Consider the following 26,842-nt stretch of genomic DNA (forward strand, 5'->3'; position numbering starts at 1 on the left):
CTTGTCTCGCTATCAAAGGTTTTTGCGCAAGTCACCGTAGTAAAAGTGAAAGGCAAAGTGACATTGACACCGTCGCGATTGCAGCGCCCTCGTGCGGTTGTCTTCAATTTGTGCGCAGGAGCGTTGTTGTCGCTTGACACCACCAGAGGGCGTCAACAAGACAATGGAGGATTGTTTTTTTTTATTATATGGTACCTATATAGTGTTGATTTGCGTTAGATTAAGATTTTGCGTTCCAAAATGTGGCAGAGCATAAATTACATGTACCTATAATATTCTTCTGACTACTTGTACAGTCGACGTCACAGATTTGTTTACAATACGGTATTTGACTATTTTGTATATGTTTTATAAATTAAAACTACACAATGCCGGCTATCGAATAGAAAAACAATTTTTAAGCTATCTTTACAAATAACAAAGTAATAAAGGTTGAAATTCAAGATTAGACAGAGAAAGACATACTGGCATGCATACTTGCTGCATAGAGAAAAGCGTTTGAGAGAGGGACAGGAATATAGATTTTTCAAAAAATCACTATTAAATCCAATTTTCAACCGATTTAAATTTTCTCTTCGCTAAACACATCTGTATGTCTATATTTTCATAATAATCTTAAGATATGGCAAAATCATTGCCAAATACCGTATTGAATCTTTCAAAAATATCTTTACGTTTAAAAATCTTTAAGTTTAAGTCGGGACACTTATGAAACGCTGAACCAATACATTTTCAACTGATAGTCTGTCGGTCTCTGCAGAAGTTTTCTTCTGTGGTCCCTTCGATGTATGACATTTTACGGATCCCTCATCGTCCCATCTTTTACACCACAGGTAAACTGTAGGTCGCTGTAATGAAAATGTTAAACATCATATTTTTTCTTTCAATAGATAATAAGGTCAAAATTTTAATGGAGCTTGAAAAATGAACTTACTGAAATTCCAAATTCGTCAGCTATGTCTGTTACCGTTGCCCCACTCTCTCGCATAGTGATTATCCTATGCCTTCTATGGTCGTCAATACGATACGCCATTTCAAAGTAAATAATAATTGCGTGTAAAATGAAGTATTTATCTATTACCTACCTATCTCAAGATTTGCACGTGCATTGACAAAGCAATACTCGAAACATAAATGAATATGAGACTGAAATTATAACAAAAGATCATAAAAAAAAATAGCTTGAAGTTGGTTCATAAAAAAGATATTGTTCTGCGCCAGACCTATGTTTAAATAATGAAATTCAGAAGAAAGAAGATCGTATTAAGTAACGGTATTAACGTGACACGCAACATAAAGTTATTTGTTTCCTGTAAACGTTTACTAACGTATTTTAATGTACTTAGTTGTTTTAGGCTGGTTTAGGCTGGTTTATGAATTTAAAGCAATAAATAAAAACGTTATTAACGACAATGATAACGATATTTTTGTAGTTGCGGGGTACTGGAATTATTATGGCAACACCGGCCTACGAACACATGTTTATAAAACAGGCCTCACTTGGCTGTTCACCGCTCTCCATCTTTACTTTTTTATTTAATCTGAGATCCCTACTTTGTTTCTGAATTTTAACTATTCAACAAGCACGTCTATTTGCAACCTTGAAATTGATTCGTATTTGAATCATAAGTTGTTTTGGTTTTAGGTATGGCCACTTTTTGTGTGGAATTTGTTCTGAGGTACGCTTCCTGACTTATTATTTGTTCATAGATTAAAAGTAAGTATGGATTTATTGTTCTGTCACAGTCATTCTGAGGGACATATGAGTGACGAAGCAAAATGTCACTTTTTGCGTTAGTATCTCTGTAGTAATCTGTATTTTTTAGTAACCAAAAATCATCATCAGATCACGTCTAAAAACTTGATGCAGTAAAAAAAACTTGTTTGAAATTACACAAGCATAACCATCGAGAAGCAAACTGAAGAAACGGTTCTGAGGAATTGCCGTGTTTTTATGTTTGTAGTAAAAAGCCACCGCCCCAACAAGTACGTACTTACACCAGAATTCCTTCTCGTTCGACGCGACTGATTTTTCGCTCTTGTTCCTTTGATGGAACTAATGCGACGTCTTTTTCACTTTCTGAGACCCTTCTTTTCTCACTTCTTAAGGATCTAGTGCGATAAACTCACAGTATTCTGTTATAAGGCACTAAAGCGAAGAATCTGACGTGACTTCTTTATACGGTACAGAGCGTAGCGGTTTCATACATTTAGCAAGGTTATTATCACTATAGATTTACATTCATACTTGTCGCTCATTGATGCTACTTTTTGAAACATGCAAAGCGATTAATCAAAAAAAAATTAGGAACCTTAAAGTTTTAAAGACTTGTCGAAATATATGCCACACGTTGAGTTTTGCTGAAAAAAATCTTTCATATTAATATAATGACCGGATAACTCACGTCTTAATCGAGTTAGCTCGACATGTTTCGGGCTAATCCGTAGCCCTTCGTCTTCGGAGCAACGCGACTCAGCGGCTGCTGCAACACGCGCACATGTCGAGCTAAACTCGATTTAAGACGTGAGTTATCCGGGTCATTATATTTAATATGAGTGAGTCTCACGTAGTTCTTGTTCAAATCATTTCAGTTTCTGTATGGAGTGCCCCCCTAGCAATATTTTTATTATTTAACACTTGAATAAGGGTATAACGGTCATTATTACACCTTTACTCGACCGACATATACACACCTACCTACTTATGTCTAATAGTTGTTTATGAACGACATCCGGATGAAGAGACGGACGGGCGAGCAGGATGAAATTAAGGGCTCCATTTTTGTGCTTTCCGCATCCACAGCGATCCCGCGATCCTATCCAAGTCGTTGCTCCATCTTGTTGGAGGCCTACCGACAGCTCGTCTCCCGAACCTTCTGTCTGACCCCATCGGCCATCAGTCCTGCTAGCAATGTGACCCATCCACTGCCACTTTCGTTCCGCAATTCTTCGGGCAATGTCGGTAACCTTAGTTCTACTGCGGATATCATCATTTGTAATTCTATCCCGCAGATAAACCCCGAGCATAGCCCTCTCCATAGCCCTCTGAGTGACTGAGTTCTCATGAGGCCCATCGTTAGCACCCACGTCTCAGATCCGTATGTCATCACTGGCAACACAAACTGGTCAAAGACTTTTGACTTCAAACACTGCGGTAATTTGAACGAAAAGACACTGTGAAGCTTCCCGAACGCTGCCCAGCCGAGTCGGATTCGACGAGAAGTTGGACCTACCTAACTGGACCGCTTGTCCCTGGTAGACATAATTGTCAACAACTTCGAGCGCAGAGTCTCCGACTATTACGGGAGTTGGCACAACATGGACACTAGACATGGACTTGTCCATGTTCATTTTCAGGCCAACTCGGTCGGAAACTTTACTGAGGTCAGCGAGCATAGCACCGAGGTCCTCCATGGACTCAGCCATGACTACAATGTCGTCGGCGAATCGAATCGAATTAATGATATATTATTGATTTAATATCGTATTAGATATACATCCACCTCCATCCGATGATTAAGCTTGCACAGGTAATAGATATTCATGTGACTCTGGGACTAGTCACATAATTCTGGGTTGGTTCTCTCTCTCTCTCTCTCTCTCTCACACACACACACACACACACACACACACACACACACACACACACTTTCGGGTTAATCTGTCATCTCCCAGGATAACAGGATCAAAGGAATTTGGGCACAAAGTTGTGCCTCTGGGAGAGGGCAGGTTAATAATAATATTGTAGGATATATTGTAGTCATAATTATATCTTATAGTCATATACTGGAACATTTCTATACTAACTAACCCACATGTGTTTTTACAGTGGTTGAAAAATTCTGCTATTGCATTGAGTTAAGCGTTGGATGCTTACTAATAGCAGCCATTGGTCTAATAAAGGGCTTTGCTTTATTGATAGTTGTCAATGGCGATTTAGACGATTACGCAGCTATTGGCCTACTACCTCATAGTAAGCATGGATTATTTTTATTTTGGAATATTAAGTTTGACTCGACGGCTATTTAGTGTGCAACTAGAACAATCTAAATGAGATGCTATAATTGCATGAAAATTTCCACACCGTAATTGTAACCCTATCGTATTATAATAGTAAAGCCGAAATAACCTGACCAAAAAAAAATCATTTTTAACCGACTTCAAAAAAGGAAGAGGTTCGATGTTCCAATGTTTGTATTTTTTTTTTTGTATGTTCGCCGATTACTCAGTCAATTGTGAACCGATTTTCCAAATTCTTTTTTTATTCAAAAGGGTACTATTCTGAAGTGGTCCCATTGTCACCAAATTAAGATCTGATGGGATCCTAGGGAAATTGAGAGCAAACCTCAAATTTTATAGGCACACCACCTATGGCGGTTTTGGCATTTTTAGCATTAAAATAGCATTCAGAAAAAATCATTTGGTGAGTAGGTATCAACTGGACCTGTTGAAGAAGACCGTAGATGACCAATGGAACTCGTCAAAGCTAAGTAATGTAACGATCATTATTAATATACTTAGATAAGTGACTATGAAGGAGCTTTAAGTTAATGATTCTTTCGAACTGATCTGATGAGTTTCTTGCCGGATTCTTCTCAGCAGAGGTTTTTCCGAACCGGTGGCAGATTTTTTTTGACATTCATAAGTGCTTGTTATAGCCTAAATTGAATAAAGATATTTTGACTTTGACTTTGACTTTGATGCTGAAGCCGGAAGGTAGGCAACAGAACTGTTATAAAACAACGTAACTAAGCCGTGTTTGGGCTTCATGGAATCGTTGTGAGATGTACTTTGGTTACAAATCTAGTGAAAAGTGAGAAATTAAGAAAAGTACAGTCAGCAAAAAAAGGTTGTATTAATAAAGAAATTTTTTAACAAAAAAGTAAAACCGACCAAAAAAATAAAAAATAACAAAAAATGGAACCGACTACAAACCCGTGAAAATATTTTTCTAGCACTAGGTACCTACTAGCTCGAAGTCGGCGTCTCAGCACGACCCAGCAGGATGGATTGAAACGCATAGTATTTAGGTGAGGTAGACGAATATTGTTCGATTAATTCCTGCTGGCTCGTGCTGAGGCTACTAGACTTCGAGCTAGTAGGTACCTAGTGCTAGAAAAATTTTTCAAGGGTTTTGTAGTCGGTTCCAATTTTTGTTATTTTTTTACTTTTTTGGAGTCGGTTATACTTTTTGTTAAAAAAATTTCTTTATTAATACAAGCTTTTTTTGCTGACTGTTCTTTGGTTGACTGTACTGTTTACAGACAGAGAGGCAGACAGACAACGGGACAAGTAAAATTTTTAATAAAAAAGTAAAACCGACTCAAAAAAAATAACAAATAAAATTCGTGTACAAACGTGAAAATAAATTTTGCTGCATAGAAAAAATTATGCCCCCCCCCCCCCTCTAAATCTAAACCGGTGGTGGAAAAATTTGAGAAAATCAGGATGGTAGGAAGTATATCAAACTTACAAGGAAAATTATAACGGTTTGGTCAAAATTCTTTTCGTTGCATTGTTTCTGACCACTGTCACGATATTATTTTATCACTTCTAAGAAATAAAAAAAATGTGGAGCCAATGTCTGTTTTTTCGGGTTAACTTATATTTAACTAGAGAAAAATTAAAAATGCCACTAGGTTCCATGAAAAAAAACTCCGTGCCATTTTTTCGGGGACAAAAGCAAGACAGTGAAAAGAATTTTGACCCGGTTGAGTTTTGAAGTAAGTTATCCGGGTCATTATATTTAATACCGGTTAAGTTTTCTTGAGAATTATTAGTAGTTAAGGAGTAAATAGCAGCCTAAGTATAAAATATACCTGAAGGTACTGAAATCTTTAGAAAAATATGACTTACTTTTTCCTACGGAACCCTATTTCGGGCGTGTCAAAGTCAAAGTCAAAATATCTTTATCAATTTAGGCTACAAGCACTTGAATGTCAACAAAAAATACCGGTTCCTGTGAGAAGAACAAGAAAATCAACGAGGTAAAAACAGATTTAGTTTCACCATCCATATTAGTGTTACTGTTAGGTGTGATGCCGTCTCTATTTGTTTTGTTCGAATAGACGGAGACGGTAACCGTTGTTAACGCTAACGGACACCCTATTATTAAATGGTATACATCACAAGTATTTAACACAACTTTATTTTTAATAATGTCCGACACGCTTTTGGCCGGTTTTTTTCACCTGTCGTGCATTTTGTGAAATTGACTTATGGCCGCGTAGATCAATTAAATACCCGTATGTGCGTTGGTTGCGAAATGAAAATTTGCTTAATGACTGGCGATGGGATTGATAGGACGGGACACCTATTTAGTGGTGAGCTCTGTTTTGGCGCTCGATATAATACTGTTTTTTTTTACAGCGGGAAAAGCACTTCTCGGAGTTTGTGGCTTTTATATTGGAATCTCTTCTTTGATACTATTAATTGCATTATTGAGGGTAAGTTGAGTGTTCTTTGTAGTACGGAGTAGTACCTGGGCGACCGAGTTTTGCTCGGTTTGATCTTTTTGTTAAATCATGTTTTTGGAGAACTAAATACATGTTTAAATAAGCTTCGTAACTAAAATAGAAACTATAATAATATAAAGAATTTTTTTCTCGACACTGCTCGAAAATGTGGCCATAGATAACCTAAATCCAGTACCCAAAACTGCCTAGTAGTAGTTTTGGGTACTGGATTTAGGTTTCCTTACCTGTTTCGAAGTGAAACACCAAATTGCAAACAATTTCTACAAATTTCGCACGTCACTTGATATTGAACGATATAATTTAAAATCTTAATCATTAATTAAAGATAAACAGGATAAACAGAGTGCAAGAATATTCGTTACTTACCAATGAATAAGTACCGATATAACTCAAGATCCATTAGGTCCCATCACTAAACGAGTTCTGTTCCCTTAGTGTAAGTTTTCGGTTACAAAATTCGACTCGATCGCGTTCGCGTTAAAATCTCAATTTATATGGAAACACGAACAACGCCTCTAGCGGAACGTTTGCGATGTTCGTGTTTCCATACAGTTTGAGATTTTAACGCGAATGCGATCTAGACGTATTTTGTAACCGAAAACTTACACTAAGGGTACTGGTGTTACGTTACATGCATATTACGTTTCTTCACATAATTGTGCTTTGAATTTAATTAATTGATTATAAAGAGCACAACATTTTCAACCGGCATGATAGATATAATAAAGCTTTCATCTTCGTGGAATCCTGTTTTAAGTGTCAGGCGTCGAGACGAATGTTCGGAGGGACGACCGGAGGTTGTTAGTGTTGTGTGTGGTTGTAATGGGGTGGCAAATAAAAATGACCAAGTGCGGGTAATTCGAGATAAAATATAAACATGAAACACGCAGTGCTAGCGATACGCCAAAAAAAAGCTGCAAATGGTGTTAAAAGCATGAAAATCGGAACGATTGATTTTTAGACCATACGTTAGCACAAAAAAAAAAAAAAAGGAGGAGTTATGACGTCATCTTTTTTTGTATGGGGAAAAAATATTTTTGTTCTGAAACGTATCGTGTGTGGTATCTAATGAAAGAGCTTACTAAACCAATTCTAAAAATATATCTCATCATTATATTTCAGTCTCTTGTTTTAAATTAAAATAAAAATCATTTTCAAAACATACCAAGTTTGATTAGTTAGATCGATTTCCCAGAATCGTTATTTCCTAGTAGCAAAATTTTCCTTCGCATTTTTCCCGAATGCTTTTTCCCACTGGTGTTTTACTGAAGCTTATTTTCACAGTAGCGTTTTTTCCCAATCAGAATCGACACAGAGACAGTGTCGACGGAGCTCCTCTTTTGTGTAGTTTTGTTTCTGTGTCGATTAAAATTGGGAAAAAACGCGATTGGACATATGATTCAGTAAAATAGCATATTGGGAAAAAATTGCTACTAAAAATTGTTCTAACAAACCCCAAGTTTGGGCTCCTCCAGATATTATACGGTTGAATCATTGTTTGTAAAATACCTTCCGGTGCAATAGAACCTAAGCTCAAATTACCCTATTGCACAGCACCCTAATGTCAAAAACACATATTGCCATATAAACATAAACTCAAAATAGCTTAACGTCTAAATACCTGAGTCCCTTAAAACCTTAAAACCAAAATGACCTAATCTTAAATATATACTACTCCCGGATTGCCTAATTGCATAAAGGTTGAAGCTCAAAACAAACTAATCCCATAATACACTAGTCATAAAATACACCGTTCTCCAAATAAAATAGTTTCAAAACACACTAATCTCAAAACACCCTAACATCAAATTTAAAGAACTTCACAGTGGTCAAATAGTTAAAATTCGTGACTGTACCAAAAAACTTACTACAAATGGGTTGTGCGACGGTCTTCTGTTTCGAATTTTATTATGTTCGCGGTACTTAAAGTTCGCTATTTATCTTGTTCGCAATTCGTCTGTTTCGCATTTCATCGTTTTCTCGTTTCTTCATATTCGCAATTGATCGAGTTCGCTTAGGTTTCGGTTTACAGATGGTTTATTTGTAGAAATATCCATTCAAAAGATACGATCCATTGGATTTGGAACCAAATGCTTTACAACTCCGAGGGATTGTAGACTTGAGTGAGTATATAATATCGGCGGTCGATCGTAAAATCCACCAGATCACGAAATTCCTAGGCATATCACGAAATGCTGCCATTTCATGATATAAATATTTAAGTACGATGAGCGAAGCGAAGAGTGGTTAGAATTAAATGTGACCACAACGCACGAGCCGAGCGAGCGAAGCAAGCGTGCCGCGGCAGCAGCCGGCGAAATGCCAAAACCGAATTAAGTCGTTAACCTTAGCTATTGTTTGATCAAAATGTACTACTCCTGTCCTAAGTCCTGGCTCCATACTAATTTGGCTTGAAATTTTTTAAGTACAAAATCCGATATGGTGGCGTTTCGTGATATTCCTAGGATTTTTATGATCTGCCTAAACTGGCCAAATCTAAAGTGACGGCGTTTCATGATATACTTAGGAATTTTATGATCTGCCTAAACTGGCCAAATCTAAAGTGACGGCGGTAGGAATTTATGATCTGCCTAAACGTCACTAGGCTAGTGAAGGCAAATCGTTAAACGGTGAATCGTATCTTTTTAATGGGTATTTCTACAAAACCTCTGATACCTAATCGAAACCTATAGCGAACTCAATCAATTGCAAATCCGAGTAAACGCGAAATTGGTGTAACTCAAACATGATGAATGGCGAATCTGAAGAAACGAGAAAACGATGAAATGCGATTCTGAAGAACTGAGAACACGATGAAATACGAAACAGGTGAATTGCGAACAAGATGAATAGCGAGTCTGAAGTACCGCGAACATTACGAAATGTCGCACGGAATAACCACTACACAGACCATCGACATCTTTGTACCTTACCAGATGTCGATGACACAGACATATTTAGGGTATTTTGGACTAGCGTGTTTTGAAATTATTGTATTTTGAGAATGATGTATTTCAAGACTAGTACATTAAGGTAATAGTTCGTTTTGAGCTTCAGCTTTTATGACAGTAGGTGATCTCGGTCTTAGTACATAATCAAGATAAGTTCGTTTTGGTTTTAAGGTTTTAGAGTTTTTTGCGACTATGGTATTTAGACATTAGATTATTTTGAATTTATATTTATATGGTAATATGTGTTTATACATTAGGTTGTACTGTTGCAATAGGGTAATTTGAGCTTAGGTTCTAATGCATCGGAAGGCAGGTCCTGTAGTTTGTCTGAACGTTCTACTTCACTAAATTACTCTTAATAAAATTTATATAACCTGAGGTTTATTTAATCGTATGGCATTTTATAAATATAGGCATTAGAGCAAAATACTTAAACTACTAAGCCACGCGACTGCATCAGGCGTTAGTGCATCGAAGTCTTCGGCGGGTCCAGGATAGGAGTGTAAGGGGCAGCGCATGATGATGTGTTCCATTGTCTGTTCCTCTTCCCCGCACTCACAGAGTGGAGACTCCCTCCACCCCCACTTGTGCAGGTGAAAGTTGCAGCGGCCGTGCCCAGTTCTCAGCCTGTTAAGGCGGCACCAAAGATTTCGGGGAAGGTCGAATCCCATTGGTTTGGCGGTCGATCAATGTTCGAGCACTTCTTCCTGCTGTGTCCACAGCCCATTGTTTTTTCCAGCTATCCACTAGGTCAAACTTGTCAAGGCTTTGGGCTGCGATACACGGGGGGTCTCTAGACTTCAACCAGAAAAATTCATCGTGAGCCGGCATCGCTGGGTTACTGGTGATTTTGCGGCTTCCTTTTTAACGCCTGGCTTCGGCGGAGTGACGGCGGAGCTATGTGGCTCAACGTCGGCAGCCAGTGGACGGATGTAGTTTTAATTGTGCCAGAGATACAGCGCATGGTTTCGTTGAGCTTAACGTCCACTTTGCTCGTATGAGAACTTCTGAGCCAAATCGGCGCGCAGTATTCCGCAGTTGAGTACACGAGAGCTAAGTTGATGTTCGGAGGCACTCGGCAGACGCTCCTCAGCTCGTACCACAAAGCTTGTGGATTAGGTTATTTCTCGTTGCGATTTTCTGAGATAGCTTAGCCAGATGCTCTCTGTATGTCAGAGACCTATCCAGTGTGACACCCAAGTACTTCGGGAGGAGATTGTGTCTTAACGCTTCTCAGTTGAAACATACGTTCGGTCGATGACAGGCCATACGGTTATTGAGATGGAAGCAGGAGACCTCTGTTTTAGAAGGGCTAGGTATGAGTCGCCACGAACCGAAATAAGTGGCCAGTGCATCCAAGTCCGCCGATAGCGTCTATGCTCCAGACTCGAAATCTCTACTCTGAGCCACTAACGCTATATCATCGGCGTAAATGAACTTTCGAGCCTCTGTAACTGGAAGATCATCTGTGTAGAGGTTGAACAGTATCGGCGCCAAGACGGAACCCTGCGGCAGGCCATTGTTTAGTTTGCGTTTTCTACTTTTCTCGCTCCCCAAAAAGACCTCAAAAACTCTCTCAGTCAGTATGTTCGAGAGAAGCAGGTGAGGTCGATAAAGACTGCAGTGGATTTGAGCTGTTTTTGAAAACCAGTCTCTATGTGGTTGGTGAGAGCAAGAACCTGTTCAGCGCAACTCCTGCCCCTGTGAAATCCAGCCTGCTCTGGGGGGTTACAGCCTCCACGTATGGCTCGATTCTTGCCAGAAGAAGGCGCTCCAGCAGCTTGTATGAAAATGAAAATGAAAATGAAAAAAACTAAGTAGCGCAATGGTCGGTAGCTTTCCGGTAGGTGTTCAGGTTTTCCTGGCTTGAGTACGGCGATCACTTTCGACAGTTTGAACTGTTTGGGCAAGTTATTGGTCAACAAGACGTGTGAGAACAAAGATGCGATCCATTTGACCTCCAGAGGGTCCATATGTTTGATAAACTCGTTAAATAATCGTTAATAAATAAGTGGACCAGCAGCTTTATTATTTTTAAGTTGTTTCATAGCTCTTGTGACTTCATCCACCCCGAAGGGCCTAGCCAAGTTTTGATTTTTAGGAGAGTTTTGTTTCAGCGCTGTGGTGTCCTATCTAATTTGTTTTGTAATTAATTTATCTCTTTTGGCTCTTGTAAGTTCCACCAACCTCTCTGCTATAGTGTCAGGATTTCCTCGGTAAAGCTTTTGCCAGTAAGGGTATTAAGGGATTTTCCAAGCCTTTCTGCTTGATCGCTTGAAGTCCATCCCCTGAACGGCAGTCTCCTATTTAGCCCTGCGATTCTCATCAAGTGACGCAAGAAGCTCGGCACCGGTGCTGTGGCATCCCGTACTCTGCTAGTCCCTAAACAATGCTTCACTTTTAGGGCTCCACCCCGGAATGTACTCTTCTAAAGCCTCTCGGAATTTTGCCTTTCGCTGCTCTGAAGATCAAATCACAAAGTTTTCCGTAATTTTGAGTAATTGGGCAGCTTTGTAGAAGCCAGTTCTCGGTCTAATGTCTGCTGGTATCCACTCCAGTTAGCCGGCCCAAAATTCCACCGAGGGACAGGCATTGAGTTTATAATTGGGACCTTGATGCCAACCTCCACAATAACGGTCTGTGTTGGCTTTTCGGAAAGTTTGACATCACCGACCGGCTGCAGGGCAGTGGACGTTCAAGATTGTCCCTGGACACAAATACGAGATCGGGGTTGTTGTCTTTTCGCCACCTGGCAGAGTGAAAGATTCCCCTATCCTTGGCATCAAAAATAAAGTGGAGATTGCACACTTCCGCCCACCGCGCCAACATTTCGCCACTTTCATTCACATTTGCGTACCGCCAGCTGGGTGATGGCTGTTAAAGTCTCCAATGTATAAGCTCGGGTGATTTAGATTTGGGAGAACATTGATAGGCCATTGTACACTTGGAGGTTTATACACGTTTATCACACCCAAGTTGTCGACTTGAATGACGATAAAGAAAACAGAGCACTCGATCATCACCAGCGTCGACAAGTTTTATGTCGGAGAGTCTCGATCTGGCATTGGTAGCAATGCCATATTTAGGGTGGTGGATGGCTTTTATCAATTTATATCCAGGTATTATTCCCCTTTTTTCAAGGTCCGCCTCATCCCGTGTGTGAGTTTCCTGGATACAAACTATGTCAACCCGGTGATCCTTCAGCAGTTTTGTCAGATAGTCACTTTTCGCAGAACTTATGCCTTCAATATTAATCTGCAGAATGCGGACACAGGGCCCGACATTCCTTGTCATGGAACTCTGAGAAGAGCTAGTTCCAGGAGGGCTCCGCCGGGAGCCAGATGCATTCTTGGTCGCCATCGCAATTATTTTATATATTAGGTATATTATTCACTCTGTATGCCTCTTGCCTATAAAGGCGTTACTAATTTAGCACCATCCAGGGGACACGTGCAGGGTTGCGGTGGGTTAATCCTGCGGACGCGAGTAACAATTGTCCCCCAACCTGAGATAATTTTGCCCCATGAGTATTATTGTTCAAAAGTGTTTCTACAGGGTCCTGTAGCTTACCTGTACGTTCTGTTTCACTCTATCATATTTAATTTAAATGACTCGTAGATAATTTAGCCCCATGAGTTGGGTTGGAAAACGTTCGTGCCAGGTCCTGTAGTTTGCCTGAACGTTCTACTTCACTAAATTACCCTTAATAAAATTTATAAAACCTGAAATAATTTTTGCCCTTACGTATTATTGTAGCAAAGTGCTTCCAGTTTAGCTTAAGTTTTCCCCTCTTCCATTTCAGGAGCAGACCTTTACCATCCCCAGGACGCCTTCCTTGGGGAAAGAAATGTTTTATATAGTTATAGTATTGAGTCTGTATCTAGCTATAAGCAAAGGGTTGTCGACCGGCGTTCCTTACCCATTAATTCTCTTATCTCTAAGTAGGTACTGGTTGTACCATTTCTTGTTCTTGTGTTGTAGTTTGGTCTTGGGTGTTTAATATGTATTTAAGTATGTATCTATCTATAATCAGCGGCACAAAGTTTGGCCCACCCTTCATACAAAATTAACGATTCTGCATACATTTGAGGGCCAGATTTTTTGCCGCTTAATTTAAGTATGTTTATGCGTTGGCTAGTAGGTACCCATAACACAAGCTTTGCTTACTTTGGGACTAGGTCAATCAGTGTCAAGTGTCCCGTGACATTTATTTATCTATTTTACCCCTATCATCATCATATCAGCCGTACGACGTCCACTGTTGGACATGAGGCCTCCCCTATAGACCTCTAGTTGTTTGGATTGGAAGCGGGCTGCCTGCATCCACCGCCTCTCTGCAACAAAATTATTATATGAAACAAGTTGAGGATAGATCCATTATTGACTCGCATAAAATGGATCCTCCGATTTTTTTTCCTGCTACCGATTTGTAGCCAGAATCATCAATCTTCCGAATTTTTAACTTCATAATTTTATTTGTCATAAATTTGTACTACTACCAACTGAGGTCATAATGGTCACTTATCAGAATATCGTAATTCATAACGTTGTCACTAAGATATGTTTGTACTCATAATGCTGGTTTTCATATTTCTTTCATTCATAATCATGAAATTCAATAAACTTGTTAATCATAACATTTAAACATCGATACAGTTTTTTTACGTTTATTTAACGTTAATGCGATGTTGGAACTGGAGTGAAAGTCTTTATATATTATTATCAATATGGCGGAGAAATAAACGAATATAAATAGGCCCAGATGATGACATTGATGAGATTATTTTCTTAAATTGTGATTATCCTACTTTACTAGTGGCAGTTTGGTTCTGTAGTGGTCGCAGTTCTAACCTAACCTATCCTATATTAATGGCAGTAGTTTGGTTCTGTAGGGGTTGCAGTTCTCACCTAACCTACTTACTGGTAGCAGTATGGTTTTGAGGGGGTTGCAGTTTTAACTTAACCTAACCGACATTTCTGACATCTACGAATACTTATAAGACGATTGAGGGTAAAATTAATATAAAATTGATTTGCTGACGAATTGTTTTTTCTTTGTTACTTACATCTATTGTGGTTAAATAATGTCTGCAGTAATAACATCTAACAGATGGTGATTGCTTCGCCCATTGATAGCGTTGTCATCGAAATACTTATTTTATCACATTTTTTTTCACTGAATGAAAGCAACGCAGGCCATAAACTGTATGATAGTGAAGTTTTATGAGCACAAAACAATATGCTTAAAAAAGTATGACAAAAAAAAAGGAGTACAAGAGATATTTATTATTTATTTATTATTATTATTATTATATTTATGACAACTGCCATTATGGTTTCAAATTTTTCGGAGTTATGATCGGTAGTAATAGTGACTAAGTATTAATAGTGAGTATTATGACAGAAAATTGTATGACAAACATTTTCGGAGTTCCAATAATCGTGGTTGAAAAATTATGCCAACTTTGGCGCACCTATGGCGATCGCAAAAAGGGACCACTTTTTTCAGAGGATAGCTGCCCATTTAGGTGAAAAATTAAAGTATTGATAAAATCACAATAAAAAATATTAACCCATGTAGCATGTAGCTTAGGCAAGCTTCAGTGCAACCAAATCAATTTATGACAGACAGAAATTTTAAGCGAGTCGAAAATTATTCGAAAACAAATACTTACGAATATATTACTAAACCGCGATTAGTTAGGGATTGAGATGCGTGTCAGTTCATACAAACGTTGACGTAAGTTAATGTTCAATCCCTTTCTCATCACGTTTAGTAATAATTTCCACGCTCTCCGAGGTCTCGCCGCAGAAGGTTTTGGCACTCACAGACGAAACGCGTACGATCTTGCTTACGATCGCAGCGGCACCGAGGTTTACAGCGAGGACGCTTGCTATTATGTAGTGAAATTTTAGCCTCGTAGTAATGTTACTAGTCGAAATAAAAATCGAGGCACCTATCCCACTGGGGCATCTATCCTGGAATTACCATAAGACTAGAAGATTGTTTTTTGTTAACAGGAAAAGAGCGGGGTGGCTAAGCAATGGATTTGCACGATGACAATGTATGTTTTTTTATGCTTCGGTATTGGGATTTATACTGCAATAAAAGCAAAACATTTCCTTTTATTATTTGGCGCTATTGTTGTAGGTAAGCTGTTTTAATTATAAAGGTAGCTATGCTGATTTTACTTTAGCTTGGAGCGAATGATATTTGGCACGTTTCGTTTTACTCAAAGTGAGTTGCTGTGGTCTATACCTACATTTGGCGTTTTATTATGATTGCAGTCCAAATATGGGTAGTGACTATTGACCAGGCTTTTCTTGAAGTTACTGTGAAGAATTCAGTGAATGAGTGCCGTATTGGTATCGTTTTATGTTGACCACAATTAGTGGACTTTTGTTAGTTCTACAAAATAGTTTCATTCACTGCCCGAATCCCACTTGTAAACCCACATTAATCATGTCAGCGTCGAATCCCGACTTTCTAAGGGTATGTTCAGATGACAAGCGCTTAACACGCGTTTACAACTAAGTACAGTCAGCGTCATATAGTACAGTCGAGGTCAAAGATATATTTACAATTGAGAGTTCCAAAAACATCTTTACATTTAAATAAGTTTACACACAGTATGACAAATACTTGCTACGAAGCATGTGACAGTTTCATCTTTTCACTCAATGCTCCATAGTTATGTTTGCGACCTTTCTTCCATAGAGAAATTATCACATATTGTGACAAATATTTGTTTACATTGCACGTTATAGAATAATGTTTCCTGTCAATGCGCCATAAATATGTTTAGGTTGTAAGTGCCACTTGAAACTTTACGTCAATTGTGGACCGATTTTCAAAATTCTTTTTTTATTCAAAAGGGTACTCTTCTGAGGTGGTTCCATTGTCACCAAATCAAGATCTGATGATGGGATCTTAGGGAAATCGAGGGCAAACCTCAAATTTTATAGGCACACCTATGGCGATTTTGGCATTTTTAGCATTAAGATAAGCATTTACATTCAGAAAGTCATTTGGTAAACTGGATCTGATGAAGAAGATCGTAGATGACCAATGGAACTCGTCAAAGCTAAGTAATGCTCGCTCGTCATGAGACAAACAGAAACGATCATGATTAACCTGTCCTGCTAAGAAAGAGCTTTAAGTTAATGATTTTTTCGAACTGATCTGATGCTGATGCCGGAAGGTAGGCAACGGAACTCTGTTATAAAACAACGGAACTAAGCCGTGTTTGGGCTTCATGGAATCGTTGTGAGATGTACTTTGAGTACGATTCACTAAAAAGTGAGAAATAAAGAAATTTTTTAACAAAAAAGTAAAACCGACTCCAAAAAATAAAAAAAAAAACAAAAATGGAACCCATAGGATGGATTGAAACCCATAGTATGTAGGTGAGGTAGACGACTATTGTTTCACTCCTGCTGGCTCGTGCTGAGGCACCGACTTCGACCTAGTAGGTACTGTAGGGACTAGGCTGTGTACCGCAGGCTAGATTAACCAACTCTTACCAAGTTACAGTCCCGACAGTACATACCTACGTAAAAAATATTTTCAAGGGTTTAGTAGTCGGTTCCATTTTCGTTATTTTTTTTTATTTTTTTGGAGTCGGTTTTACTTTTTTGTTATTACACACGCAAATCACCAAATTCTCATAATACCAAATACGCTTAGTGCCAATACGCATAGTGCCACATATGTTGCGGTAGAGGTAGAGGATAGTTTGAAAGAGTATGTATAGATCTGACCTATGAGTAGGTATATTATTCATCCAACTCTGGGGTGGCGTAATAAGAATCCAACGTCGACAGGAAAAATCAGACGTACCTGGACTCTTGTATCAATTGACAGTATGCTGACCTTAACTGGACCTCAGTATTGACGGTATGGAGACTATCTGATGTGCTGAGAATAACTTCCAAGCTTGTGGCATAGAAGTGGATGACAGCAAGACAAAATTAAAGCATATTAACGGCCTCCGTAGCCTACTGGGTAGTGACCCTGCCTGTTCGAATCCTGATAAATGCAAATATTTATGTGACGAACACGAATATTTGTTTCTGAGTTATGGACGTTTTCTATGTATTTAAGTATGTATATCTATCTATATAAGTAAGTATATCGTCGCCTATTACCTATAGTACAAGCTTTGCTTAGTTTCGGACTAGGTTGATCTGTGTGAATTGTCCCCCAATATTTATTATTTATTATATTCTTACACTGCTTCTTGCAGTTGTATCATCACTTCTAGATACTTGTCAGCAACCCAATTGGCAACCCACGAGCGGAGCAACCAAAGAAGACAAATGAAACTCATAACGCGTACCTAAATGTGTTTGTGAAAGTACGAGTTGCTAAACTATGAAAATGTTTTCTGTTTACTTGGGGATACGAGGACCTATAAATAGGAGGTGGTCAACTTAACCCATGCCTTAGTTTTTTGGTAGGTAACTAGCGAAGTTGGTACTCCGCAAAGTTGGTACTATGCGAATTACAGATTCGGTAACTAACGTAGTTGGTGTTTTGCGGGTCGGTCACTTTACAAACTAGGTACTTTACGAAATTGGGGTTTTGCGGAATTGAACATATGAGTATGTTGGCACATTGCGAATTTGGTACAATGCGTCGAAAGGGTTAAAGCGCTTGTAAGCATGTGTACGGCCTGAATAAAATGTATGTAGTTGTAAACGCTTGTTAAGCACTTGTCATTCTGAACTTAGCGTAAATCCTATCTTACGACATATCGTTACTACTTTGAAAAAATCTCGTATCTAAAATCAATATCAATGAACTAAAATAATTTCCTTGCTCACCCGCGACCTTACGATAGCTAAGCTTATGCAAAATATGCGTGTTCATGCAGTTCCTCCACCTCCACACTGTAAGAACACACACAAATCACACAAACCCATCTATCACCACCACCACACTACACTGACGCGTTTCGAACTCAAACAGAGCTCATCTTCAGAGTGACACAACCGTACACCATGCTACCAGTTGTTAGACTAACGAACCACAACCACCGTTTTAACTTGTCACTGTAACTCCCCAAGTACCCACATACGTTTTATGAAACAAAACTACCCACAAATTATTAATAAATTTTTTTAACCGTCCTTCAAAACTACCTTGATTTTTTATTTATTTACTGTCAAGGCATGTTTTATTAACTACCATTGCTGAAATTAGATCCAAGCCGTAGCAAGGGAGATGAAACTAAATTTACCTGCTCATTAATAATAGACCCCATACTGTTGTATCTAATTATCTCCATGCATTCTAAAACATCGAGACGAAACCCCTTGCCACAATAATGTAACACTTCATACGAATCGGAGTCCGATAAAGAATGATTTAGTTCCAACAAATGTTTGGCAAAATTCGACTTATCAGGATGCTCATTCCTATATGCCGAAACATGCTCTTTAAATCTAGCATTAAAACTGCGTCCTGTCTGACCAACATATACTTTACTGCAGTCATTACAAGTGAGCTTGTATACACCCGATCTAGTTCCTTTATCTACCTTCTCTTTGTGGTTACAAAGTTTAGAGTACAAAGAATTGTTAGTCTTAAAGGCTACCTTAACATTGTTTGATTTTAAAATACCACAAATTCTATCAGACAAACGACCAACGTATGAAATGCTACACCTATATTTGTTAGAAGACTGCGATGGTAACACGGCGTAAAGCATGCTATTCACTATCCGTGCCTGCTTCTTCTGAACCAAACTATTGACCATTGATTTAGTATAACCATTCGACAACGCTATCTGATAAATAGTATTTAACTCTAAATCAAAATCTTCCCTAGAAAGAGGTACAGTTAACAATCTATGTACATAACAATGAAAAGCTGCTAATTTATGCTGCCACGGGTGATTAGACGATGCTGGTATCACGGCATCTGTGTACGTGGGCTTTCGGAAAATTTTGAACTGGTGTTTATTATTAAATCTAATAATTGTCAAATCCAAAAAGTTTAACGAAAAATTTTCTTCTAATTCTTTTTTAAATTTTATTTTAACATGTTTGTTATTTAAACCATTCACAAACAAGTCGAGCTGTCTCATACTTCCCTTCCAGCACAGAATTAAATCATCAACGTACCTATAATAATACGCAATATTATTATTACCCACTATGTACCTATTTTCAAAGTAATCCATAAAAATATCTGCCATTAATGGACTCAGAGGTGATCCCATTGCTAAACCATCACTCTGTAAATAATACTGTCCATTAAACCGGAAATAATTTTGCTTCATGCATAAAGTTACCAAATCAATTAATTCACAAACCTCCCCAGGATGTAAACGCTTCCTTTCCAAATGGTTTTTAAGAATAACTATTGTCTCACTATATGGTACATTAGTAAATAAACTATCTACATCTAAAGAAAGCAATGTTGCGTTAGGCGGAATGCTGTAATCTTTAATTTTGCTAACTAAATCCGAACTATTCTTCAAACTGTATGATGGGTTAAAAGAAGATTTTACACGAATAACACTATTTAATTTCCTTGCCAATTTATATGCTGGAGCACTCACATATGAGACAACTGGACGAACTGGCACATTATCCTTATGAATTTTAGGCAATCCATACAGAATTGGTGCCTGCGGATTCATAGGTATAACAAAACTCTTTTGTTGTTCGGTTTCAAAGGTAAATTGAGATTTTTTAACAAGCTTCTTTAATTCATTATGAAACGTTATTGTAGGGTCCTTTTGTAAAACTGTGAAACCATCTCCCTGAATTACATCTAAAACTTTTTGATTATATTGGCTTCTTTCTAAAAAACAATACAATTACCCTTATCAGCCTTGGAAACAACCAAATCATTGTCATGCACTTTGCGTTGAACGGATCGCAAAGAATGTAATTCCGTTACATTGGCAACACACTCTGTAATATTTGTATTTTTAAGTGTATTCGCCACCAAAACCTTTGTCTCTAAATCACCGCTGTTACTCACAATTGCAACTTCTGAATCTACCGCCAAACCTTCCACTATTTTCTGATTTAATTTAGAGGGTAGATTATACTTCAAACCTTTTTCCAATAATTTATTTTCACCGTCCGAAAATTCTACATTAGTAAGATTTTTAACACGAGGGTAGAAAGTATGACCGTTATTAGATTCCCGGTTATTATTGTTGAAAGAATAAAAAGAATGTGATCTACGTCCCGTAAGCCAACGCAACTTTTTACATTGAGTTAAATACTTTTTATGAGCGTCCACTGAAGCAAATATTCGGGCTTTTTCATCCAAACAATCGAACTCAATTTTATGTAATTTATAAGTAAGCTCAGACTGCAAATTTTAAGATGTAACTTTAAATTATCTCTAACACGAAACCAACTACGCGACTCTTCATTTAACCAAATTTTCTTAGCCCTCTCCATTGCAATTTTTGCAGCTATACTGGTATTATAACAACGGAATTGAATATAATTAGGTACAACATTCAAACGTCTGCAAAAAATTGCAATGGAGAGGGCTAAGAAAATTTGGTTAAATGAAGAGTCGCGTAGTTGGTTTCGTGTTAGAGATAATTTAAAGTTACATCTTAAAATTTTGCAGTCTGAGCTTACTTATAAATTACATAAAATTGAGTTCGATTGTTTGGATGAAAAAGCCCGAATATTTGCTTCAGTGGACGCTCATAAAAAGTATTTAACTCAATGTAAATAGTTGCGTTGGCTTACGGGACGTAGATCACATTCTTTTTATTCTTTCAACAATAATAACCGGGAATCTAATAACGGTCATACTTTCTACCCTCGTGTTAAAAATCTTACTAATGTAGAATTTTCGGACGGTGAAAATAAATTATTGGAAAAAGGTTTGAAGTATAATCTACCCTCTAAATTAAATCAGAAAATAGTGGAAGGTTTGGCGGTAGATTCAGAAGTTGCAATTGTGAGTAACAGCGGTGATTTAGAGACAAAGGTTTTGGTGGCGAATACACTTAAAAATACAAATATTACAGAGTGTGTTGCCAATGTAACGGAATTACATTCTTTGCGATCCGTTCAACGCAAAGTGCATGACAATGATTTGGTTGTTTCCAAGGCTGATAAGGGTAATTGTATTGTTTTTTTAGAAAGAAGCCAATATAATCAAAAAGTTTTAGATGTAATTCAGGGAGATGGTTTCACAGTTTTACAAAAGGACCCTACAATAACGTTTCATAATGAATTAAAGAAGCTTGTTAAAAATCTCAATTTACCTTTGAAACCGAACAACAAAAGAGTTTTGTTATACCTATGAATCCGCAGGCACCAATTCTGTATGGATTGCCTAAAATTCATAAGGATAATGTGCCAGTTCGTCCAGTTGTCTCATATGTGAGTGCTCCAGCATATAAATTGGCAAGGAAATTAAATAGTGTTATTCGTGTAAAATCTTCTTTTAACCCATCATACAGTTTGAAGAATAGTTCGGATTTAGTTAGCAAAATTAAAGATTACAGCATTCCGCCTAACGCAACATTGCTTTCTTTAGATGTAGATAGTTTATTTACTAATGTACCATATAGTGAGACAATAGTTATTTTTAAAAACCATTTGGAAAGGAAGCGTTTACATCCTGGGGAGGTTTGTGAATTAATTGATTTGGTAACTTTATGCATGAAGCAAAATTATTTCCGGTTTAATGGACAGTATTATTTACAGAGTGATGGTTTAGCAATGGGATCACCTCTGAGTCCATTAATGGCAGATATTTTTATGGATTACTTTGAAAATAGGTACATAGTGGGTAATAATAATATTGCGTATTATTATAGGTACGTTGATGATTTAATTCTGTGCTGGAAGGGAAGTATGAGACAGCTCGACTTGTTTGTGAATGGTTTAAATAACAAACATGTTAAAATAAAATTTAAAAAAGAATTAGAAGAAAATTTTTCGTTAAACTTTTTGGATTTGACAATTATTAGATTTAATAGTAAACACCAGTTCAAAATTTTCCGAAAGCCCACGTACACAGATGCCGTGATACCAGCATCGTCTAATCACCCGTGGCAGCATAAATTAGCAGCTTTTCATTGTTATGTACATAGATTGTTAACTGTACCTCTTTCTAGGGAAGATTTTGATTTAGAGTTAAATACTATTTATCAGATAGCGTTGTCGAATGGCTATACTAAATCAATGGTCAATAGTTTGGTTCAGAAGAAGCAGGCACGGATAGTGAATAGCATGCTTTACGCTGTGTTACCATCGCAGTCTTCTAACAAATATAGGTGTAGCATTTCATACGTTGGTCGTTTGTCTGATAGAATTTGTGGTATTTTAAAATCAAACAATGTTAAGGTAGCCTTTAAGACTAACAATTCTTTGTACTCTAAACTTTGTAACCACAAAGAGAAGGTAGATAAAGGAACTAGATCGGGTGTATACAAGCTCACTTGTAATGACTGCAGTAAAGTATATGTTGGTCAGACAGGACGCAGTTTTAATGCTAGATTTAAAGAGCATGTTTCGGCATATAGGAATGAGCATCCTGATAAGTCGAATTTTGCCAAACATTTGTTGGAACTAAATCATTCTTTATCGGACTCCGATTCGTATGAAGTGTTACATTATTGTGGCAAGGGGTTTCGTCTCGATGTTTTAGAATGCATGGAGATAATTAGATACAACAGTATGGGGTCTATTATTAATGAGCAGGTAAATTTAGTTTCATCTCCCTTGCTACGGCTTTGGATCTAATTTCAGCAATGGTAGTTAATAAAACATGCCTTGACAGTAAATAAATAAAAAATCAAGGTAGTTTTGAAGGACGGTTAAAAAAAATTTATTAATAATTTGTGGGTAGTTTTGTTTCATAAAACGTATGTGGGTACTTGGGGAGTTACAGTGACAAGTTAAAACGGTGGTTGTGGTTCGTTAGTCTAACAACTGGTAGCATGGTGTACGGTTGTGTCACTCTGAAGATGAGCTCTGTTTGAGTTCGAAACGCGTCAGTGTAGTGTGGTGGTGGTGATAGATGGGTTTGTGTGATTTGTGTGTGTTCTTACAGTGTGGAGGTGGAGGAACTGCATGAACACGCATATTTTGCATAAGCTTAGCTATCGTAAGGTCGCGGGTGAGCAAGGAAATTATTTTAGTTCATTGTTATGGACCTCCGCAAAGTAACGCCTGATTCAATAAATTATTTAAAATCGGCATGCGTAGCCGTGCAGGCACGTTTATATCTTAAATTAACTAAGCAACATCGTCTAGCTGTTCAAAATATTTGGTTTAATCAACAATGTAAACGTTTGAATGTTGTACCTAATTATATTCAATTCCGTTGTTATAATACCAGTATAGCTGCAAAAATTGCAATGGAGAGGGCTAAGAAAATTTGGTTAAATGAAGAGTCGCGTAGTTGGTTTCGTGTTAGAGATAATTTAAAGTTACATCTTAAAATTTTGCAGTCTGAGCTTACTTATAAATTACATAAAATTGAGTTCGATTGTTTGGATGAAAAAGCCCGAATATTTGCTTCAGTGGACGCTCATAAAAAGTATTTAACTCAATGTAAATAGTTGCGTTGGCTTACGGGACGTAGATCACATTCTTTTTATTCTTTCAACAATAATTTATGATTAAACGAACTTACCTTAAGTGATGTTCTATCATAATTATACGAAGTGCTTCGTCCGAGAGATGATGAAAAAAGGATATTTGTAGTAACGCATATCGGCTGGCCATTCCTCCACTAAAGTTATAAGCATGTAGTTTGATATCTTAAACATATAAAAAAAAAAAGTAAAAGTAAGATGTGGGGTAGATGCATAACACCTCCGGTCCGCCATTTACCACTGACCTCATTTAGTTTAAAGTCAAGGCCATAAATATTTCACCATCTGGGACTTCCAGGGTGGGTGGGAATGTGATCTCTCGGACGAAGCACTTCGTATAATTATGATAGAACATCACTTAAGGTAAGTTCGTTTAATCATAAATTATACTCTGTGCTTCGTCCGAGAGATGATGAAAAAAGGATATTTGTAGATTTTTAGAGCTAGATGTGAAATATTTAAGGGTTGTGAAAAATAAAAATAAAAACTTCTTATGTCCTGTTTGTGTTTATATTTAGGCCCGTTATTTAACAATAACAGGATAAATCTAAACGTGAATCAAAATAATTGGCAGTTACCTAATAATTATACATAATTTTTTATTAATTAGCTTTGATAATTTAGCTTAAGTTTGATCTGATACACAAAGTCCTTTCATTATTTCTGATTTAAGTTACTTGAAAGAACACTTAAAGCAAAGTCATTACAATCACTATTCACAATCTCTCTGTGATAATATTTGGCAAAAATATTTGATTTCTCACTCCAGCCTGCAGTCCTTCTAATCAAATCAATATTTAGACCTGAACTTCTTGCTACAGAAGTGGACGCGTGCCTAGTAGAGTGAGCTGTAAATATTGAGGTGTCAATCCCGCTTTCTAAGAGGGTCTCTCTGATCCATCGGCTTAAGGTTTGGCTACCAACTGGCCTATGCGGAGCTTTAAAACTAATAAAAAGATTATTTGTAGATTTTCTCAACGATTTTGTCACTTCAAGGTAAGCTAGCAATGATTCTGCGGGACAAATTTCCTTACGTTCTGCAAAAAATGGTAACTTAAGACATGGTTGCAAAGAACCAGGCCGTGATGTCTTAATAATATCTGGGATTTTTATATTTACGTTATCTACGCCCTTTACGATATTATCTATGTTTATTTTTGACAATGTCTGCACTCTGTGTGCTGTAACTAGAGCCAACAGGGTGGCAGTCTTTTTTGTTAAGTGTTCCAAGGGGATTTCAAAATTTGGGTAAAAATTTGCAAGGAAATCCAAAACTATACTTGGATCCCATGTGACATCGTATTTTGGTCTGGGCGGACGCAGTTTGTAAAAGCCCTTAAATAACCTAGACAGCCTGTCGTCTGAGCCTACTTGTGAACCTAAGATCAGAGACAATGCAGATCTGTGACTATTAAGTGTCCCGTATTGAGCACCCAATTCAAACATCTCAGTCAAAAATGTTATAACATCTGTGATTGAAGCCTCGAATATATTTTTAATATTATATTTTTTACAAAAAGTAATCCAGCGTTTAAATGAAACATTATATTGTTTCAAGGAGTTTTGTGACAATGATGCACATATTATGTCTAAAGAACCGTGAGGGACACTTCTTCTTAGGTAGGCCTCCCGGATAATCGCCCTGCAATCAAGGTTATTGACTGCTGGATGTTGTCGCTATGGGGCACAGAAAATAAGGCATTATAAGATGGAGAAAAACTTACGATATCTGAGCAAAGAAGATCAAAATATATAGGGTACCAGGGCTGTGAAGGCCACTGTGGTACTACAACAATGCCTTCAGCGCCATCGTTGATTATTTTCCTTAAAACTTTTAATATTACTGCTATCGGGGGGAAAGCATAAAAATTTAAGTGAGACCATTCCAATGTGAACGCATTAATAGCGTATGCATCCGGATCACGATTCCACGAGACATAACGATCGCATTTTTTATTTAGTCTAGTGGCAAACAAATCTATGTCTGGGTTACCTAAACTAGTAACAATTTTCCTGAAGGCATGTTCGCTTAAGACCCATTCATGGTCAGGATGAGATCTTCTTGACTCAGCATCGGCTACTTCGTTATCTTGAGAGCTGATATATGAAGCAAAAATAAATATATTCCTCATTTCGCACCATTGCCATATCCGATGAGCGATCTCATTGAGGTGTACAAAACGAACTCCACCCATTCGATTTATGTAGGCAATGGCGGTCGTATTATCTATCCTAAGTAGAATTTGACAATTACTCATATTATTTGTAAACATCTTTAAGCCAAAATAAGCTGCTAATAATTCTAAATAATTTATATGCATTTTTGCTTCCTCACTGCTCCATTGTCCATTGGCGGTCTCCCCACCACATGCCACCCCGTAACCTGTTTTACTAGCGTCAGAAAAAATTTCTATGACATAACTGTCATTTCTAATCGGATTGATAGTATAATCGATTACTTGAAGCCACCAATCTAAATCGTTTTTTAAGTACGATGGTACGTTCATGTAACTATCATAATCTTCATTTTTTAAAAGCGCAAGATATTTACATCTTTCTATTTGCTTTGTATATAACCATCCGTACTGTACGGCGGGGCACGCCGAGGTGAGCAGACCGGCCAGGCGGGCAAATTCCCGTATGGAACACCGATTTAGTTTATGAAATTTCTTCAATACAGACTTTATTAAAACTCTTTTTTCATCGGTAAGGCTTAAGTGATAATTTTTTGAATCTATCCTAAATCCTAGATATTTACACACAGTACTAGGAGTTTGGCAACTCTTTTCGTCATTGATAATGAATCCTAGTGATTCAA

At 37.6% G+C, this 26,842-nt stretch overlaps 1 protein-coding gene and 1 long non-coding RNA gene across 3 annotated transcripts in view; both read left to right on the forward strand.

Moving 5' to 3' along the window:
- The first annotated feature begins 1,671 nt into the window (after nt 1-1,671).
- The window catches only part of LOC141428458 (uncharacterized), a 55,695-nt gene continuing 30,524 nt past the window's right edge, over nt 1,672-26,842 (forward strand). Inside the window, exon 1 of the mRNA XM_074088451.1 lies at nt 1,672-1,717. Coding sequence (XP_073944552.1) covers nt 1,717 — 1 coding nt within the window. The 5' untranslated portion in view covers nt 1,672-1,716. The remainder of the gene's footprint in view (nt 1,718-26,842) is intronic.
- LOC141428459 (uncharacterized) overlaps nt 1,796-26,842 on the forward strand; it is a 36,013-nt gene continuing 10,966 nt past the window's right edge. The window contains exons 1-4 of one of the 2 annotated variants that reach the window (XR_012451428.1): nt 1,796-1,986; nt 3,830-3,973; nt 6,370-6,446; nt 15,449-15,578. This is a non-coding gene — a long non-coding RNA (uncharacterized lncRNA). Of the gene's footprint in view, nt 1,987-3,223; nt 3,531-3,829; nt 3,974-6,369; nt 6,447-15,448; nt 15,579-26,842 lie in introns of those variants that run through there. The other variant, XR_012451429.1, reaches the window with a different exon arrangement.

This window comes from Choristoneura fumiferana, chromosome 6 (assembly GCF_025370935.1).
Source record: "Choristoneura fumiferana chromosome 6, NRCan_CFum_1, whole genome shotgun sequence".
Classification (NCBI taxonomy): domain Eukaryota; kingdom Metazoa; phylum Arthropoda; class Insecta; order Lepidoptera; family Tortricidae; genus Choristoneura; species Choristoneura fumiferana.